The 21062-nt window shown below is 47.1% G+C and overlaps 1 protein-coding gene across 6 annotated transcripts in view; it reads right to left on the bottom strand.

Moving 5' to 3' along the window:
* Positions 1–21062, bottom strand: part of IQSEC2 (IQ motif and Sec7 domain ArfGEF 2) — a 210267-nt gene that overhangs the window by 59943 nt on the left and 129262 nt on the right. The window contains exon 1 of one of the 6 annotated variants that reach the window (XM_075324271.1): positions 14730–14902. The exons of 4 other annotated variants lie outside the window; for them this stretch is intronic. In XM_075324271.1, the coding sequence (XP_075180386.1) occupies positions 14730–14812 (83 nt within the window). In that variant the 5' untranslated portion in view covers positions 14813–14902. Of the gene's footprint in view, positions 1–10062; positions 10237–14729; positions 14903–21062 lie in introns of those variants that run through there. One more of the 6 variants, XM_075324272.1, reaches the window with a different exon arrangement.

Genomic DNA, 21062 nt, shown 5'->3' with positions numbered 1-21062 from the left:
TAGGCTCCACATAGCCCTCCATAAAGAATAATGGGCCCCACATAGCCCTCCATAAAGAATAATGGGCCCCACATAGCCCTCCATAAAGAATAATGGGCCCCACATAGCCCTCCATAAAGAATAATGGGCCCCACATAGCCCTCCATACAGTATAATGGGCCCCACATAGCCCTCCATACAGAATAATGGACCCCACATAGTCCTCCATACAGAATAATGGGCCCCACATAGCCCTCCATACAGAATAATGGGGCCCACATAGCCCTCCATACAGAATAATGGGCCCCACATAGCCCTCCATACAGAATAATGGGCCCCACATAGCCCTCCATACAGAACAATGGGCCCCACATAGCCCTCCATACAGAACAATGGGCCCCACATAGCCCTCCATACAGAATAATGGGCCCCACATAGCCCTTCATACAGAATAATGAACCCCACAGTCCTCCATACAGAATAATGAACCCCACATAGCCCTCCATACAGAATAATGGGTCCCACATAGTCCTCCATACAGAATAATGGGCCCCACATAGCCCTCCATACAGAATAATGGGCCCCACATAGCCCTCCATACAGAATAATGGGCGCCACATAGCCTTCCATACAGAATAATGGCCCCACATAGCCCTCCATACAGAATAATGGGCCCCACATAGTCCTCCATACAGAATAATGGGCCCCACATAGCCCTCCATACAGAATAATGGGCCCCACATAGTCCTCCATACAGAATAATGGGCGCCACATAGCCCTCCATACAGAATAATGGGCCCCACATAGCCCTCCATAAAGAATAATGGGCCCCACATAGCCCTCCATAAAGAATAATGGGCCCCACATAGCCCTCCATAAAGAATAATGGGCCCCACATAGCCCTCCATACAGAATAATGGGCCCCACAGTCCTCCATACAGAATAATGGGCCCCACATAGTCCTCCATACAGAATAGTGGGCCCCACATAGCCCTCCATACAGAATAATGGCCCCATATAGTCCTCCATACAGAATAATGGGCACCACATAGACCTCCATAAAAAAAAACAAAAACTAAAAAAAATCCTAAAAACCTAGAAGTGTGGACTCTAACTTATACCTAGTGTTTAATGGCGAAAGGAAGAGAAAATAATAGTTTGGTTAATTTTTACCCCATCTGCTGAGAGGGTGAAATCTGGACCTCAGCCGGGTGTAAGGATCAGTGGCGTTAACAGATTGCTGCCCATAAGGCGCGGGAGCCATCAGGAACTGTCATTTCTGTAAAGCATATAAAACATCTATTATGCTATATATGACACTCTACACCAAGTAACCGGAGCGGGAATTGTGCGAGCACCGTCAAGGTCTACTCCAACTGTGACTATGGAACGGTGTACCTGTGTGGCCGTGGCCCCGTGGATCCTGAATTTAGCCAACTTTTTTAAGTCCACATAATATTTTTCGATCCCAACACGGTAGGTTACGTTGGGGGGGGTCAGTGATGTCTGGTCTTGAAGGTTCGATGACCACGACCTATGCCCAATCATCAGGTGTAACATACCCACCGACGCTCGGCTACCGGGAGGTAGAGAAGTTTTCCTTGGGGCAAACATTTTGTGTCTTGTCCTAGGCTTGTGACTGAATGGCTCTGCCAATGCAAGACATCTTAGGTGTCCCAGTGATACCCTTACTCCATGCCCGGTCATCACCCGAAGGTATGCCCCTGCCAGAGGGCCAACTATTGGTAATGTTAGGGTTAGGTCTCATCTTTCATTCCATCTGAAAATGTTTAGGGTTTCTGTACACTGTGAAATAATATAAGTGAGAAACCTATCTAGGGTGATGAGGGACCCCAGGGACCAGAACTAGGAATACCTAGGATCAGGTATCCTGCTTGGCGCATAGGTTAGGAACCCATCTAGGGTGGTGAGGAATCCCAGGGACCAGCAGTATGGATACCTAGGATCAGGTATCCTGCTCGGCGCATAGGTGTGGAACCTATCTAGGGTGGTGAGGGACACAAGGGCCCAGCACTAGAGATACATAGGGTCTGGTATCCTGCTTCGCGATTACGTACAAAATCTATCTCGGGAGGTGAGGGAAGCCGTGGCCCAGCACTAGGAATACCTAGGGTTAGGTATCCTGCTCGGCGCATAGGTGAGGAACCTATCTAGGGTGGTGAAGGACCTCAGGGCCCAGCACTAGGGATATCTAGGGTCAGGTATCCGGCTCGACGCATAGGTGTGGAACCTATCTAGGGTGATGAGGGACCCCAGGGACCAGAACTAGGGATATCTAGGGTCAGGTATCCTGCTCGGCGCATAGGTGTGGAACCTATCTAGGGTGGTGACAGACCCCAGGGACCATCAGTAGGTTAGGTCAGGGGTCACCATCTTCCATTTCCCTAGACACAGGGTTTCCCTTCCCTTGATACTTCCCAGTCCCTAGCGTGACAACTAGTGACAAGACTCCCACCAATGCCCTAAAATAAAAAGGGAGTACAGGTACTTTCTGAAACATCTGAACCCTTCCGGTTCTTTTATTTGCATTAGTAATAATCGTCAATCTCATAAAACCCAAAACTTGATAATTGACTACTGCCCAAAAATGGACATTTTAGGAGATCCCACATCCCATCTCGCTAGCATCTACCGGGCAGAGTTGGTGGGTAGTAAGAAAATGGCTTCTAATTTTAGACCATTCAGAATTTTGTGCCGGTGCCACCTGCGGCAGAAGGTAAATTCTTAGATCGCGTCCTTTTATCCCTCTTTTAAAGAAGCTGAATCGCCCTCCTTGAAATCTGTCTTCCATCGTTCTCTGTGTGCGTAGGAGCCTGGAAGCCTCCAATGAAACTCAAGGAGGTGGGGAGGTATTTATAGCCTCCGTATTTTCAGAAAGTAGGCAGGACCGCGAGGAGAGCTGACTGGCAAAAGGTTCCAGCAGATCCACCCTATACATCAACCCCCGTGCACGACAGAAAAGAAATAATCGCCCGCTGCTGCCCAGAAATAAAGCGTTCTCAATGGACTGCGGAGCACAAAGCGGATGACGAGGATGTGGTCGGAGGACGAGGTGCCTTATTGTCAGGGATCACAGCAAATTTAAAGGTGCCAGTGCACCCATGCCATCCCTGTAGTCCACCCTCCATTAATTTTAGGACATTGATACTGCCATATGTTGCGCTGCCCTCCCAGAATGTACGATAAGACTGATGTGTGACTAATGTTCCTTAAGGTTTGAGATCGGCACCTCAACAGGAGCACTGGCACAGCGGTTGGCTCCGCAGCTGTGCAGCGTGGGCGCGATAAATGCAGTTCCAATCAGCAGTTTGCGTCTATTTCCCCACAGGACTATCATGTGGTCATTTCGAGTGATACATTTGCCTTCCAATTTCAGGGTCGACGTCACGGAATTGAAATGTTTGAATGATTATTCATTGTGCTTAGATTTATATACAACGTAAAAATCTGCGCTGAAAGCCTGCGCAGCGCCGAAAGCCTGAGCTCAAAGCCTGCGCAGCGCCGAAAGCCTGAGCTCAAAGCCTGCGCAGCGCCGAAAGCCTGAGCTCAAAGCCTGCGCAGCGCCGAAAGCCTGAGCTCAAAGCCTGCGCAGCGCCGAAAGCCTGAGCTCAAAGCCTGCGCAGCGCCGAAAGCCTGAGCTCAAAGCCTGCGCAGCGCCGAAAGCCTGAGCTCAAAGCCTGCGCAGCGCCGAAAGCCTGAGCTCAAAGCCTGCGCAGCGCCGAAAGCCTGAGCTCAAAGCCTGCGCAGTATTGAAAGTCGGCACACTGAAAGCCGGCACACTGAAAGCCGGCACACAAAGCCGGCACACAAAGCCGGCACACAAAGCCGGCACACAAAGCCGGCACACTGAAAGCCGGCACACTGAAAGCCGGCACACTGAAAGCCGGCACACTGAAAGCCGGCACACTGAAAGCCGGCACACTGAAAGCCGGCACACTGAAAGCCGGCACACTGAAAGCCGGCACACTGAAAGCCGGCACACTGAAAGCCGGCACACTGAAAGCCGGCACACTGAAAGCCGGCACACTGAAAGCCGGCACACTGAAAGCCGGCACACTGAAAGCCGGCACACTGAAAGCCGGCACACTGAAAGCCGGCACACTGAAAGCCGGCACACTGAAAGCCGGCACACTGAAAGCCGGCACACTGAAAGCCGGCACACTGAAAGCCGGCACACTGAAAGCCGGCACACTGAAAGCCGGCACACTGAAAGCCGGCACACTGAAAGCCGGCACACTGAAAGCCGGCACACTGAAAGCCGGCACACTGAAAGCCAAAAATGGGTATAGATTTTTGGTATACACTCAGCTAGTTTTTAAAAGGTGCCAGTGAGGGGACCGTGGTCCGGAAACCATATACTAGAAAAAACACTTCACACTTTTTTTTTAGAAAAATCCATAAGACAAAAAAGTATTGCTTTGCAAAATTAGGTGAGTTTTATTTCGTATGGCAACAGAATAAAAATATATTTGTTGTGTGACGTTTCGGCCACTTGTGGCCATTCCCAAACACAGTCGCTCCACAAAAGAGTCTTTTTCAGTATGGACAGAGAAGTAAAGAAAGTCTGCACTGACAGCCGGCATGCTGAAAGCCGGCGCTGCACTGAAAGCCGGAGCCGGCGCTGCACTGAAAGCCGGCGCTGCACTGAAAGCCCGCAACACTGAAAGCCCGCAACACTGAAAGCCCGCAACACTGAAAGCCCGCAACACTGAAAGCCCGCAACACTGAAAGCCCGCAACACTGAAAGCCCGCAACACTGAAAGCCCGCACGCTTTAAAGCTTTGCTACTGAATTACTGTTTTGACATTTTTTTTGGCAACGTAATTCGGGTGTGTGCTCACGGAGCAGATAAATGAGGTCTTTTTTCCACCAACAGTGCCATCATTGTGGATGAGATTTTACAAAATTGTATCCACATGTTATGGAGAAAATCTGCAGGGGAAATTGACTGAAGCTGCAAATTTACATTTCGCAGCAATTTTGCATGTTTTTTCCATGGGTGATTAATTCCACGTGCATATACCGGAAAACACATCCACAAACTATTTTTCTGGAATTCATGGTGCAATTTTCCACAGTGGATTTTTCTGATATGGAAATACCCCATGTGTGATTCCATCTACGAGGGGCTGGATACAACGGCAGAGGGAGCCGTTGCACCAGAACTCGGGCACCCAAGGGGGTCCAATGGCCCCTCTACCGCAAAAGGCTGAGTGCAACATTAATGGTGCCAGTACTGACCACAATGTCCTGACTGGTGATCTCAGATATATCTGAGGTTGTCAAGCTCGGGTATCAACATTGGTCATGTGAAACAGGGTGATTAATGACGCTTGTATAGGAACCTCCGTACCTTCCATGGGTGGAAATATCTTAATAATCTGTATATTTTCGGTTTATTCCAGGAAGTCTTCAAAGACCGCTGTTCCAAATGCAGCAATATGTACCTAAAATGATCACATCTCCTATTTTAGGCAGGATTTATCAAAATGTATTTCCAGGAATTTGAGGTTATGAATAGAATGCTCAAAATAACTAATTAAAGGGAACCTGTCAGTGTGATTTTACCCATGGAAGTAGCAGTACTGCTGTATAGGCGCTTGTCCCCTGATAAAAGTGATACCTTACTTATAGAGATCCGATGTACCAGTCACGAGAAATCTACCAAAAAAGCATATGCAAATCAGACAGGAAGTGGACTGAGGGGGCGTGTCAGTGCACTTGGAAAGCTTCCTTTAAGTGCACTTCCTGCCTGATTTGCATATGGCTTGCTTTGTAGATTTCTCATGACTGGTACATCGGATCGCTACAAAAAAGGTAGCATTTTTATCAGGGGGTAAGCGCCTATACAGCCATGCCAAACGTGCTGCTTATTAAGCATATGCAGCAATCCACATGGGCGCTGTACAGATGGCCCTTAGCGGTGGAAGCTCTACATCTAGAACTTCCCATCTGTGCTACGGTTTCGGAATATAACATATCACAGCACAGTGCTGGATCCTTCACATGCCAGGCACCATATATGTATCTGCTTTTATGGATACGCCTGCATACCATAGCAGTTACATACAGTCTGGCCTGTGCTAATATCCACCTCCACGCGGATACTGCTGTTCTGTTATTTTGCCATGCTTTGCACTGCAGCGCTGCTTGTTCATATTGCTTACAGTGCATGTGCGCAAAATGTACAGAGAACAGAGCTCTACTACAGCAACAACACCATCAGTGACATTCTGTATGGAGGGCTATGTGGGGCCCATTATTCTGTATGGAGGGCTATGTGGGGCCCATTATTCTGTATGGAGGGCTATGTGGGGCCCATTATTCTGTCTGGAGGACTATGTGGGGCCCATTATTCTGTATGGAGGACTTTGTGGGGCCCATTATTCTGTATGGAGGGCTATGTGGTTTCCATTATTCTGTATGGAGGACTATGTGGGGCCCATTATTCTGTATAGAGGGCTATGTGGGGGCCATTATTCTGTATGGAGGGCTATGTGGGGGCCATTATTCTGTATGGAGGGCTATGTGGTGCCCATTATTCTGTATGGAGGGCTATGTGGGGCCCATTATTCTGTATGGAGGGCTATGTGGTGCCCATTATTCTGTATGGAGGGCTATGTGGGGCCCATTATTCTGTATGGAGGGCTATGTGGTGCCCATTATTCTGTATGGAGGGCTATGTGGGGCCCATTATTCTGTATGGAGGACTATGTGGGGCCCATTATTCTGTATGGAGGGCTATGTGGGGTCCATTATTTTGTATGGAGGGCTATGTGGTGTCCATTATTCTGTATGGAGGGCTATGTGGGGCCCATTATTCTGTATGGAGGACTATGTGGGGCCCATTATTCTGTATGGAGAACTATGTGGGGCCCATTATTCTGTATGGAGGGCTATGTGGTGTCCATTATTCTGTATGGAGGGCTATGTGGGGCCCATTATTCTGTATGGAGAACTATGTGGGGCCCATTATTCTGTATGGTGGACTATGTGGGGCCCATTATTCTGTATGGAGGACTATGTGGGATCCATTATTCTGTATGGAGGACTATGTGGGATCCATTATTCTGTATGGAGGGCTATGTGGGGCCCATTATTCTGTATGGAGGACTATGTGGGATCCATTATTCTGTATGGAGGACTATGTGGGATCCATTATTCTGTATAGAGGGCTATGTGGGGCCCATTATTCTGTACAGAGGGCTATGTGGGGCCCATTATTCTGTATGGAGGGCTATGTGGGGCCCATTATTCTGTATGGAGGACTATGTGGGATCCATTATTCTGCATGGAGGACTATATGGGGCCCATTATTCTGTATGGAGGACTATGTGGGATCCATTATTCTGTATGGAGGACTATGTGGGATTCATTATTCTGTATGGAGGGCTATGTGGGGACCATTATTCTGTATGGAGGACTATGTGGTGTCCATTATTCTGTATGTAGGACTATGTGGTGTCTATTATTCTGTATGGAGGGCTATGTGGGGCCCATTATTCTGTATGGAGGACTATGTGGGGCCCATTATTCTGGATGGAGGGCTATGTGGTGTCCATTATTCTGTATGGAGGACTATGTGGGGCCCATTATTCTGGATGGAGGGCTATGTGGTGTCCATTATTCTGTATGGAGGGCTATGTGGGGCCCATTATTCTGTATGGAGGGCTATGTGGGGCCCATTATTCTGTATGGAGGACTATGTGGGGCCCATTATTCTGTATGGAGGACTATGTGGTGTCCATTATTCTGTATGGAGGGCTATGTGGGGCCCATTATTCTGTATGGAGGGCTATGTGGGGCCCATTATTCTGTATGTAGGGCTACGTGGGGCCCATTATTCTGTATGGAGGGCTATGTGGGGCCCATTATTCTGTATGGAGGACTATGTGGGGTCCATTATTCTGTGTGGAGGGTTATGTGGGGACCATTATTCTGTATGGAGGGCTATGTGGGGCCCTTATTCTGTGTGGAGGACTATGTGGGGCCCATTATTCTGTATGGAGGACTATGTGAGGCCCATTATTCTGTATGGAGGACTGTGGGGCCCATTATTCTGTATGGAGGGCTATGTGGGGCCCATTATTCTGTATGAAGGGCTATGTGGGGCCCATTATTCTGTATGGAGGACTATGTGGGGTCCATTATTCTGTGTGGAGGGTTATGTGGGGACCATTATTCTGTATGGAGGGCTATGTGGGGCCCTTATTCTGTGTGGAGGGCTATGTGGGGCCCATTATTCAGTATATGATGTTACGTGACTGCATTATTCACATCTGCAGCCGCTCAAGGAATTAATAAGTTTAGTTCCGGAGGAATAAGTTAAGAACAAAGTCTATTCTGCTGAAACATTAAGAGACGTTTAGGAAAACATTTCCCAGGAATTCTCGGAGAACATCTGACTCCGTTTTAGTTCTGCGGTCGCCCGGCGGAGCTGACGACATAAAGAGGATGATGATGATGGCTGAAACACAGGAAAAAGGACAAAGTCACTTATCCAAGGTCACCACACGGATTCCCAGCCATCGGACCGCACTGTGGTGTCGCGCGGAGTTAACCATTTAATTGCCATCCCTTGGGTGATGGCCAGAGCGGAGGGGATGATGCTCGGGACAGGATATTGGGCAGAGAGGACCGGCTTCTTGTAGCCCAAACAAGGCAGGCAAAGGACAAAAACACAAGCAGATGCCAACAGTCGGGCAAACCATTCCAGTGCCAAAACAGAGCCGCGCTGGATTGGCACGGGTGGCATCGTATTGTACGCGGCGCCTGCAAATACCCTAAATCGAATTATCTGACTTATTAAAGAGGCCCCCGTTCCATTACACTATTTAAGTTAGCAATTTTCAAAAGGAAAGAAAGGCAATAAGGGTCTCCAAGGACGGGGAGAACGTTCCTCTACTTAATTTGTGTGTTTTTCCTCTTTTTTTTTAAGTGGACCCTGAAGGCTCCTACATTAGTAATAGGCAGCGAGAAATGTTAACTCTTCCCCTGCGATCGTACGGTGCGAGATAAAAGTACGTATGTGTCCTGGTGGGTAGTGGAATGGCACAAGTGGTACTCCAGTGGGGATATAAGGCTGTATGTGTGTCCTGGTGGGTAGTGGAATGGCACAAGTGGTACTCCAGTGGGGATATAAGGCTGTATATGTGTCCTGGTGGGTAGTGGAATGGCACAAGTGGTACTCCAGTGGAGATAAAAGGATGTATATGTGTCCTGGTGGGTAATGGAATGGCACAAGTGGTACTTCAGTGGGGATAAAAGTACGCATGTGTCCTGGTAGGTAGTTGAGTGGCACAACTGGTACTCCAGTGGGGATCAAAGTATGTATGTGTCTTGGTGGGTAGTGGAATGGCACAAGTGGTACTCCAGTGGGGATAAAAAAGTATGTATGTGTCCTGGTGGGTAGTGGAGTGGCACAAGTGGTACTCCAGTGGGGATAAAAGGCTGTATATGTGTCCTGGTGGGTAGTGGAGTGGCACAAGTGGTACTCCAGTGGGGATAAAAGGCTGTATATGTGTCCTGGTGGGTAGTGGAGTGGCACAAGTGGTACTCCAGTGGGGATAAAAGGCTGTATATGTGTCCTGGTGGGTAGTGGAGTGGCACAAGTGGTACTCCAGTGGGGATAAAAGGCTGTATATGTGTCCTGGTGGGTAGTGGAATGGCACAAGTGGTACTCCAGTGAGGATAAAAGTATGTATGTGTCCTGGTGGGTAGTGGAATGGCACAAGTGGTACTCCAGTGGATATAAAAAATATATATGTGTCCTGGTGGGTAGTGGAATGGCACAAGTGGTACTCGAGTGAGGATCATAGTATGTATCTGTCCTAGTGGGTAGTGGAATGGCACATGTGGTACTCCAGTGGGGAGTACGTGCATTTACAGATGAAGCAGAGCTCAGTTGGTCATCCGTCACAACTTCAAGAACTTATCAGGAGGCGGCACAAAGCTCTGCTGCACAGATACATATACGGTGGAGAGAATATACACACAAAGCCTGTATCCCTACCAGAGACCGCAGAGAGAATACACACACACACACACACACAGTATCCCTACCAGAGACCGCGCTGCAGGATCCGGGGTGTCCGGTCGGATGAGCAGTGTAGGCACCACATGCTGCTTGGTGTATCAATAAGGAGTGGCGCAGATGACTACTTCTCTCCTCCGGGGCCGCTGTCCGGTGTGCAGATGTTCCCCTTCTCGCAGATCAGCGGCACTGCCGCCTCTTAGCTGCACACAACAGTGACAGCAGCCAAAAGGGGGGTGGAGCAGTCCATGACGGCCCCGAGAAGGGGGGCAGCGGGCACCGGGAATAGGACAGGAAGCAACCACACATGTTATACAAATGGTGCAAAATCCCTGGCGGGTGCACGAGTTATGACAGGCGGCGTACGGACGATCGTATTGGGACAGGAGTTACTGGTCCTCAACGCAGAACTTTGCACACTATTAACTTGCTCCAAGGGGCCCCATTCCTCCCTCCTCCCCGCCCAATGCCCTGACCGCCCCCCCTACGAGGAGACGTATTAACTTCCCAGGCGTGTGACATTTCACGTGAAAGCCCCCCGGGGGGTATTGCACAGGGGATCACCGCGCCGGGTGTAACGCTCTGTGAATGGGAGGTTGGGGGGGTGGTATAAGTATACAGAAGTGACAATGGTAATAAACCGGATCCCCCGCACTCCGCAGCCCTAATGTGCACCCACAGAGAGGGAGGGCGGCATCTTTTCGGCAGTCGAGGATGCAGTTGCCATGGGGATGAATGGGGTTGCCATGGTTATAATAGGAGGAGTGAAGAAAAAAAATAGACATGATGGATTCGGAGTACTTGTTGCCATGACGACGGAAAGATGGGACCCACTAATTATATATGTGAACACACATTATATATATATATATATATGTATATTTTATATATATATATATATATATATATATATATATATATATATATATATATATATATATATATATATATATATAAAATATACATATATATATATATTTATATTAATAATAATGTAATATATATATACCCAGGGTCCCACCATGCTCATACTCGAACATGACGTAAGGGGTTGGATGGGATTTGTGCAGCGATCAGACACCCCCCCCCCCCCCCCCCGGGGCATACATCTATAATAGGAAATGCCATAGATTGCAATTACGTGATATAAGGATATGGTTACAAGCGGCGTACGGGGGTGATCGTGGGTTTACAGAATTCCTGGAAAACAGACGTTCTTCCCTCAATGTCCCCGCGGAAAGGGGCAACCACTAAGGAGCCGCTATCCGTGTGCTATTGTCATACAATAAGGGCACCCGGCCATCATAAATCATAGGATGATGAGGGTTCATCCACGTGGGACTGGGGTGCTACAGATTTTTTATTTTGCATTAAAAAAAAAAAAAAACAACAGCGAATAGATTGCTTCTTTTTCTGCTACTGATTTCGCAGCAAAAAAAACCCTGAAAATTTGACTTTACTTCTGCAGTAAAACCAGCAGTTTAAAAAAAAAAAAGAAAAAAAAAAAAAAAGCACAACATTTTCTTTTCTGCTGTAGTAGAACTAACCACGGCAAAAAAGAAAATGCACTAAAAGTAATCTTATTTCTGCAGTAAAACCAGCAAGACAAAAAAAATAAAAAATAAAAAAAGCACAAAATTTTACGGAAGAAAAAAAAAAGCACAACATTTTCTTTTCTGCTGTAGTATAACTAACCACGGCAAAAAAACAAAAAATGCACTAAATTAATCTTATTTCTGCAGTAAAACCAGCAAGAAAACAAAAATAAAAAAACCCAACATTTTATAGAATAAAAAAAGCACAAAATTTTCGGCGAAAAAAATGCACTAAATCTTATTTCTGCAGTAAAACCAGCAGCAAAATAAATAAAGCCCAAAACTAATTTTATATCTGCAGATTTAGCAATAAGAACAGAAGAAAAAAGAAAAGCACAAATTTTTCAAGAAAAAAATGCACTAAATTAATCTTATTTCTGCAGTAAAACCAGCAGCAAAAAAAAAAAAAAAAGCACAAAATTAATTTTATATCTGCAGATTTTGCAATAAAAACATAAGGAAAAAGAAAAGCACAAAGTTTTCAAGAAAAAAATGCACTAAATTAATCTTATTTCTGCAGTAAAACCAGCAGCAAAATAAATAAATAAAATAAAATAAGCAAAAAAAAAGCACAAAATTAATTTTAGATCTAAAGATTTTGCAATAAAAACAGAAGAAAAAAAAAAGCACAAAATTTTATTTTCTGCTGTAGTAGAACTAACCACGGCAAAAAAAGAAAAAAAATAATTAATATTAATTCTGCAGTAAAACCAGCAGCAAAATAAAAAAATTAAAAAAAGCACATAATTTTATATCTGCAGATTTTGCAATAAAAACAAAAAAAAAGCACAAAATTTTCTTTTCTGCTGTAGTAGAACTAACCACGGCAAAAAAGACAAAAAATAATTAAATTAATGTTATTTCTGCAGTAAAACCAGCAGCAAAAAAAAAATAAGACAAAAAAACCCACAAAATTAATTTTATATCTGCAGATTTTGCAATAAAAACGGAATAAATAAAAGCACAACATTTTATTTTCTGTTGTAGTAAAACAAACATCAGCAAAAAAAATAAAAAAAATACTAAAATGAATTTTATTTCTACTGATTTTGCAGAAAAACCAACAGCAAAAACTTAACAAAAATCCACTAAATTTATTTTTACGCTGCAGTAAAACTAACCACGGCAAAATAAAAAAAATGCACTAAAATTAATTACTTCTGCTGATTTTGCACTAAAACTAATGGCGGCGAAAAAAAGGACCACATTAAATGTCCCTTCTACAGCACAAACTTCTTTTATTCTGCTGCAGTAAACCAAACAACAGCAAAAAAAAACAAAAAACAGTAAATTAATTTTCCTTCTGTGGATTTCACAGCACTGCATTTCTTTTTCTGCTGCAGATTTTTTAATAAAACCAACTGGAGCAATAAAAAAAAAAAATAAAAAAATAAAATTAAAAAAAAAAAATCAATTTTCTGCAGCAGATTTTGAAGCAGATTTCTGTTGTTTTCACCCAGATTTTTACATTGTTTGTCGAAGAGATTTCATTTAATTGTATCCACTTTGCTGGTCCTGCAATATCCTGCAGATTTTCTTCCCGGAAAGCCTGCCCCAAATAGAGGGGAACGGTTTTGTGTTTGGCGACACCTGCATAAGTCACCAGCGCCCGCCCCATCACTTACATAACACTCTGCAGGCTGAACACACAGGACAGGAATAACCTGCCACCGTTCTTCATTCACTATGACTGGCAAATAGAAGAACCACCCCCTTTCCCACATTGCCTTTTTTCCCTTTGGCCTATTTGATATGCGCTAATCCTTAAATCTGGTCTCCTTTGCTTTTCCTTATTGTATTTGTACCCCTCCATGCTGAGAATTTAACCACAGTGACAAAAAAGCCAAAAAAAAGAAAAAAGCAAAAAAAAAAAAAAAATGCAAAACTACAGAATACTGAATCCAAAATGGTGCGAACTGCTCCAAAAGGAATCATCAGCAAAAAAAACCCCAATGGGGGCAAATAAAGAGAATGGGGGTGCCTGGTCCCCATCTTCGATAATGAAACCACAGCTGGACCCTCAACATCAGAATAAAGGGTATTAAAAATAGGGGCGTGCCAAGACCCCCAACAATTCCCCCTACAATGCACCAATAGGATTCCATTCACTTGTTCGAAAATCGTGTGAACCCTAAAACTTCACCCTTTGCACATTGTCACTATCGAGACTCCTTGCTTGCTTTCTCAGGACATCCTGTATTACTTGAGGAGCCTCAAGCAGTTTCTAATTATGGGTCTTGTTAGTCTTCTCGTCATTGCACATGTCTGAATCGGCCTCTAAAGTCACGAGGACACCTACTGGACAACTGGTGCTAAAGTCAAATCCTCCATGAATAAATGGAAGCGGGCAGATAACAGAAAGCAAAGGCGTAGGGTAATGATCAAGACTAGAATGTTAAAGTAGCAGTGAGGGGGGTGCAGGTTTTGGAGATCTAGTCATAAGCGCCCTCTCCAGAATGTAGAATCTGCACTAGTTGCTCATTATTTGGCTGCAACTGTATTTGACCAACTAGATGTCAGTTTTGAGTAATTACCCCTTAAGTCAAGGATATATCCTGGCCCGGGAAGTATTAGGTAATAAAATACCTAGCAAATAAGTATACAAACACTAAGGACATTAAAACTCAAGAGGAGTAACTATATATGGTGACTCAAAATTGTGCTTGGAAAATTAGCAAACCTAGGGGTGAATCACGCCCCCATCGCGGTCCCTCCAGTTTGAAAATATAGGATTTAGTAAGAAATCAAATTACATTGCTAATGAATATTTCCTGCCAGATCCAAGAAATGTTTCTACAGAGATGAAATTGGGTGAAGAGATGGGCGTCAACCAACAAGATGGGGGGGATTCAGAAGATTATGGGGACTTCAGGCACAATGTATTTGATAATACAGGCGATAAGTCATTAGGTCTACGACCTTCTGAGGGATAAGGGAAAAATTCTAACTACAAAGAGAAAATGCAAAGACTCACAGAGGAGTTCGGGGAGGACAAGAAAGGTTTCAGTCGTAATGGGAGGTATGGAAACAAAATGATCCAGCGTAGGAAGTTATGGGAAGGTCAGACAGACAGAGGTATACAGGTCAGGAATACAACCTACCGTGCAGACAGGCGGCGCAGCAGGAGCCATAGGAAATAACAGCTACATTGACAGCTACTGAGAAAGTTGTGGATCCCCACCATAGTGTCTCCATGTGAGCGTGTGAGTGCCGTGTGCTCTGCCCGTTCTTCCTGTTCTCCAGCCCTACCCCACTATGTGTTCCCTTCCTGCTGGCTGTCACACTGCCACCAGCTGAGACCTGCATCTCCTAGTGAAAGCTGCACTGTCTGAGCAGGGGGTGGGGTGTGCACCTGCCCAAAATATAGCATGCAAAACACAGCCGTGCGGGTCAGTCCCCTGGCTCCAGGCAGGAGCGCGGGGCCCAGCAACGCTAACCATTGCAGACCGATGGAACGTGCGCCAGATTATAGGGGTCTAATAGGGGCAAAGTCATCCTTACGCAATCCTTTATACTATACTATTGGGTTCCTCAAGTTTTCGTGACTAGTTTAGAGCAGTTATGGTGCATTGGTGACATCTTTTTTCCATGACACGGTTTTGATTACGTTTTTCCTACATATACTCTTATTTGGGATTTTTGTTATATACAAGGACATATATTTAGATATTTTAAGGTTTACCCCCGAAATAAGGAGCAACCCTGAAAAACAAGCCCCAGCCAAAAAGCAAGCCGCGCTCCCGCCAGAAAGCAAGCCGCACTCCCCCCAGAAAACAAGCCCCACTCCCCCCAGAAAACAAGCCCCACTCCCCCCAGAAAACAAGCCACACTCAACCCAGAAAACAAGCCCCACTCCCCCCAGAAAACAAGCCCCACTCCCCCCAGAAAACAAGCCCCACTCCCCCCAGAAAACAAGCCACACTCAACCCAGAAAACAAGCCACACTCCCCCCAGAAAACAAGCCCCACTCCCCCCAGAAAACAAGCCCCACTCCCCCCAGAAAACAAGCCACACTCAACCCAGAAAACAAGCCACACTCAACCCAGAAAACAAGCCACACTCAACCCAGAAAACAAGCCACACTCAACCCAGAAAACAAGCCACACTCAACCCAGAAAACAAGCCACACTCAACCCAGAAAACAAGCCACACTCAACCCAGAAAACAAGCCACACTCAACCCAGAAAACAAGCCACACTCAACCCAGAAAACAAGCCACACTCAACCCAGAAAACAAGCCACACTCAACCCAGAAAACAAGCCACACTCAACCCAGAAAACAAGCCACACTCAACCCAGAAAACAAGCCACACTCAACCCAGAAAACAAGCCACACTCAACCCAGAAAACAAGCCACACTCAACCCAGAAAACAAGCCACACTGCCCCCAGAAAACAAGCCACACTGCCCCCAGAAAACAAGCCACACTCCCCCCAGAAAACAAGCCACACTCCCCCCAGAAAACAAGCCACACTCCCCCCAGAAAACAAGCCACACTCCCCCCAGAAAACAAGCCACACTCAACCGAGAAAACAAGCCCCACTCCCCCCCCCCAGAAAACAAGCCCCACTCAATCCAGAAAACAAGCGGCAATTCCCCCGAAAACAAGCCCTACGGTAGTAGGATTTTGGTATTCTATATGGTCTCGCGACAACTAGCGAACCATCTGGCAATCTCTGAGCACTTTCCTGGGCTTAGCCATGGGCCCTGGCTAGTAGAGAAGGGGGGTCTCACAGAGGGCTCCCCACATAATAATACACTAGATTATGCCTTCTCTCTGTTCACGGTGTATAGGGCCTTATTGCTTGCTTATAGGTGGGATATTGCCACGCTAGGTACGGGGGAAGTACCAAGCGAATGGCGAAAGCGAAGGGAAACCCTGTGTTTAGGGAAGAGGAAGTCGGTGACCCCTGATCAAAAATACTGCTGGTCCCTGGGGTCCTTCACCACCCTAGATAGGTTCCGAACCTATGCACTGAGCCGGATACCTGACTCTAGGATGACCCTAGAGCTCGGCCCTAAATAGAGTACGGATAGGATGAGCTCTTCGTCAACCCCTCTAAACACTAAAGAAGACACAAGGAGGACACACGGGGGGGAAAAGCATGGACTACTTATCCACAGATGACACAGGTAGAAGTTCAGCAAAGTTTTCAACAATGACACCACAGAGGAGTACAAGCCACCTGCTTGCAACCAAGGCTTGAATGAACTGAAAATATCACCAGCACCAGTCCAGGAAGGAAAAAAAGGGGTATTTACGCACCAAGAGAATACTGATGATCAGCAGCTTTGTGGAAGGCGAGTTCCTGCTGGGTCAAAAAGGAGGAAAGATGAATCCAGCAGGAAAGCTACCTATACCAATGAATACTGACAGCAGGAACAATAGAAGGTCAGAGAGCATTCTGCACAGCCAAACGTTGTGACCTTCTATGGCCAGAAACCACATGACTGTCATATTTAGAGGGGTTCTCCATTATACACATATCAATGAATAGGATCTGTTCTGCAGCACCCAGCAGTGACCACTACGCCCCAAAACGTGGCTGAACTTAGTCCTATCTGGTTTTGTGGCAAATATGTCTGCTGGCAGTGATGGTCGCCCAGACGTAAAGCACAGGGGGTCAGCAATGCAATTGCACTATGAGGGTCCCGGCTCTGAACATCTTCTCCGATCACAAGACCCTGAATATAGTCTTGCCGTGAAACCCCTGCAATAAACCAGCTTAATCCCAAAGGAAAAATTACACAACTCCCACTGAAATCAGTGGGCGGCCATCGCTTTCAATGGATGCCGGTGGGTCCTGCGTAGAGTGATGTTTAAAGGGCACTCCCTCAGTTTAATCATCTTACCCAATAGGGCATTTTTACGAGGGGCTGTCCTGATATAAACAAGCGTCTTCAAGAATGGCTCCAAGGAAGTGGCGGGTATCACAGTGGTGAGGGCACAGATCCGGCGCGGGCTGATGTGCGGGGAAGTGTCACAGCCGCTCCGGGCCTCTACTCATCGCATCCGAGAGAAGCACAACGTGACACTCGGCTGCCGGCACGTGGACGTGTCTCCGGCCGTCACGATGAGACAACTCTTCCAAGCATTGTGCTGGAACAATGCCGCATTGTGTTACTGCACTTCCCCATGTAGATCAGTCACAAAGCGTCACCTCGAAATGATATTAAAGCCCAACCCGGTCACACACATTGACAAAGACAATCAGGTGGATCGTAACCAATCTGATGATCCAGAAGGAAAGGGCCAGAAGACCCCCCTCCATAATGCCAGGACTACAAGAAAGATTCCGGTCACGGGACCAAAATTTACCATTTCTGCTGCGCGGTGGTGATATATTTACACTAAAACCGGATAAATCAAAACTTAAGAAGCAGATAATTCGGTGACCACTTGAGATCTCCTGGCTATAGAATACATAATACTATTTTTGAGACCTTTAGCAATGACCCGGGGCCCCGGGGAAACCAGAGCCCCTGGACCACCGGGGGAACCAGACCAACGGGGCCCCGGGGAACCCGGACCCCCGGGACCGTCGGGGAACCCGGACCCCCGGGGAACCCAGACCCCCTGGACCGTTGGGGAACCCAGACCCCCTGGACGTCGGGGAACCCAGACCCCCTGGACGTCGGGGAACCCAGACCCCCTGGACGTCGGGCAACCCAGACCCCTGGACCTCAGGTAGTGTTGAACAGCACCATTTGCAATTACAGGTTACAAACACCTTTATGGTCCGCAGTTTGCTGAACAGCGCCCTGTTAAAATAATTCTACGTCTCACACTGGTAACACCGCCTTTCATTATAATAAACTGTGGAGCAGATTCTTAGGGAGATCTACGTCCGTATCAGAGATCTCAACAGCGCCTTTATAGATATAAATATATACATCTATATCTCTATACTGTATATCTATACTGTAGATTATATATACATTTATACATATATATATATATTATATACATATATATATTATATTATATAAAATGTGTATGTATGTATATAATCTATATATCTCTACCTAACCCTACCTACCTGCCCCTACCTACCCCTCTTCCTACCCCTACCTACCTACCTGCCCATACCTACCTACCTCTACCTACCTACCCCTTCCTATCTACCCGCCCCTACCTACCCCTACCTACCTGCCCATACCTACCTACCCCTACCTAACCTACCTGCCTATTCCTACCTACATGCCAATACCTACCTACCCCTACCTACACGCCCCTACCTACCTACACACCCCTACCTACCTACCCACCCCTACCTACCTGCCCATACCTCCCTACCTACCTACCTACCTCCACCTCTCTCTCTCTCTCTATCTATATATGGAAAAGATGGATTTCTTTGGAATAGACATCAGATCGCAGATATGAAGGAATCATTTTATTCAGCTTCCTATGACTTGGATGCCCATATATTAGGCTGAAGAGGGGTCATCCTACAGATAAGATTCTCCTTCAACAGTTATGAAAGTCTCCACTTCTGCTTTTATAGCCATACACAGCACATTATTACCAAATATTATTTAGCGTAATCTGCAGAAAAACTAAATTCTAAAGGAAGAAATATGTTCCAATGAAGCCAATACACACCCTGCCAGTGTCCAAGAGGACGACGACATCGCCGCAAAAAGGATGGGGACGGCGGCATTGGTGCAAAGAGGAAGAGTGGGACAACGACACCAGTGCCGTGAGAAGGAGGGGGACGACGACAACACCAGTGTCGAGAGAAGGAGGAGGACGACAACACTGGCGCACAGGGCGGGAGGGGGACCACGACACCATGAGAAGAAGAGGGACCACGACGACACCGGCGCCGAGAGAAGGAGGGGGGCAATAACACCGGCGCTGAGAGTAGTAGGGGGGGGAATGACGACACCGGTGTCAACAGAAGGAGAGGGACGACGACACCGGCGCCGAGAGGAGGAGAGCGATGACGACGACACCGGCGCCGAGAGAAGGAGAGCGATGACGACGACACCGGCGCTGAGAGAAGGAGAGCGATGACGACGACACCGGCGCTGAGAGAAGGAGAGCGATGACGACGACACCGGCGCTGAGAGGAGAGCGATGACGACGACACCGGCGCCGAGAGAAAGAGAGCGATGACGACGACACCGGCGCTGAGAGAAGGAGAGCGATGACGACGACACCGGCGCCGAGAGAAGGAGAGCGATGACGACGACACCGGCGCTGAGAGAAGGAGAGCGATGACGACGACACCGGCGCTGAGAGAAGGAGAGCGATGACGACGACACCGGCGCCGAGAGAACAGGGATGAGGACGACATGCGCCGAGAGAAGGAGAGGGATGACGACACCGGCACCAAGAGAAGGAGGAGAGGGACGACGACACCGGCGCCAAGAGAAGAAGGAGAGGGACGACGACACCGGCGCCAAGAGAAGAAGGAGAGGGACGACGACACCGGCGCCAAGAGAAGGAGAGGGACGACGACACCAGCGCCAAGAGAAGGAGGGGGACGACGACACCGGCGCCAAGAGAAGGACAACACCGGCGTGAGGAGGGGGAAGCAAAGAACGAGGACGGCGGTGTGAGGACGACGATGACAAGACCGGTGCGCGGAGGACGACAAGATTGGTGCAAGGAGGAGGGCAAAGAGGACGAGAAGGACAACGACAGCGCCGCCAGCAGGAGACTGCCGCCACCACTCATGATTTTGATGTAGGGGTTTTCTGCTACTACGATATTGTTCCTTAGGATAGGTCATCAAAATAAAAAATTGTTAGTGGTCCGGAACCCGGCACCCCCTCCCATCAGCTGTTCGCATCTCTGGCAGCAGTCATGTGTAAAGAAGTGGAACAGCACTGCCCCATCACACTGTGGCCATTGCCAGGTACTGCAGATCTGCTCTCGTTTCTAATGACCTACCCTAAGGAGCCGCCACCAATATCGTAGTGGAAAACCCCTTACACTGAGGGGACAAAAGGCACAATTCTAAGATGATCGTGGGGGTCCTAATTATCGGAAATGAGTTACCCGGACTCACCAGATCACACTGACAACAGCAGTGGTGATGTACAACACAGACTGGATGTCAGGATGGACGTTCTGGTAAACCAAGTGGGCCGGCAAATAGGGTGCCTACCGGTATCGGGAACTGTTGGCAGCGCAGCGCCTCAGAGCATATGCAGAATAAAACCTAATAAATTAAGAAAATCCTCCGGAGGACAAGTTCTGAGAAAAGTCCAAAGCAAATGTTTGCCGTGAGCTTAAAGCCGCGTCTTCATATCCACTGCAAACACTTGGCAGCGTGCGCCATCTTATCGTGCCTACAGTGTGATGTCAGTTTAGAAGAGCGAATATTATACTCGGAATAACAAGCTCCATACAATATAGTCTCTGGAAGAATCCATCACGGTCTACAAGACCTCTGCTTGCTGTCAGTCAGTAGATTTATTTT

The sequence above is a fragment of the Anomaloglossus baeobatrachus genome, chromosome 9 (genome assembly GCF_048569485.1).
Source record: "Anomaloglossus baeobatrachus isolate aAnoBae1 chromosome 9, aAnoBae1.hap1, whole genome shotgun sequence".
Taxonomy (NCBI): domain Eukaryota; kingdom Metazoa; phylum Chordata; class Amphibia; order Anura; family Aromobatidae; genus Anomaloglossus; species Anomaloglossus baeobatrachus.
The sequence above is the reverse complement of the archived record's forward strand: the minus strand, read 5'-3'. Positions and strand labels throughout refer to the sequence as shown.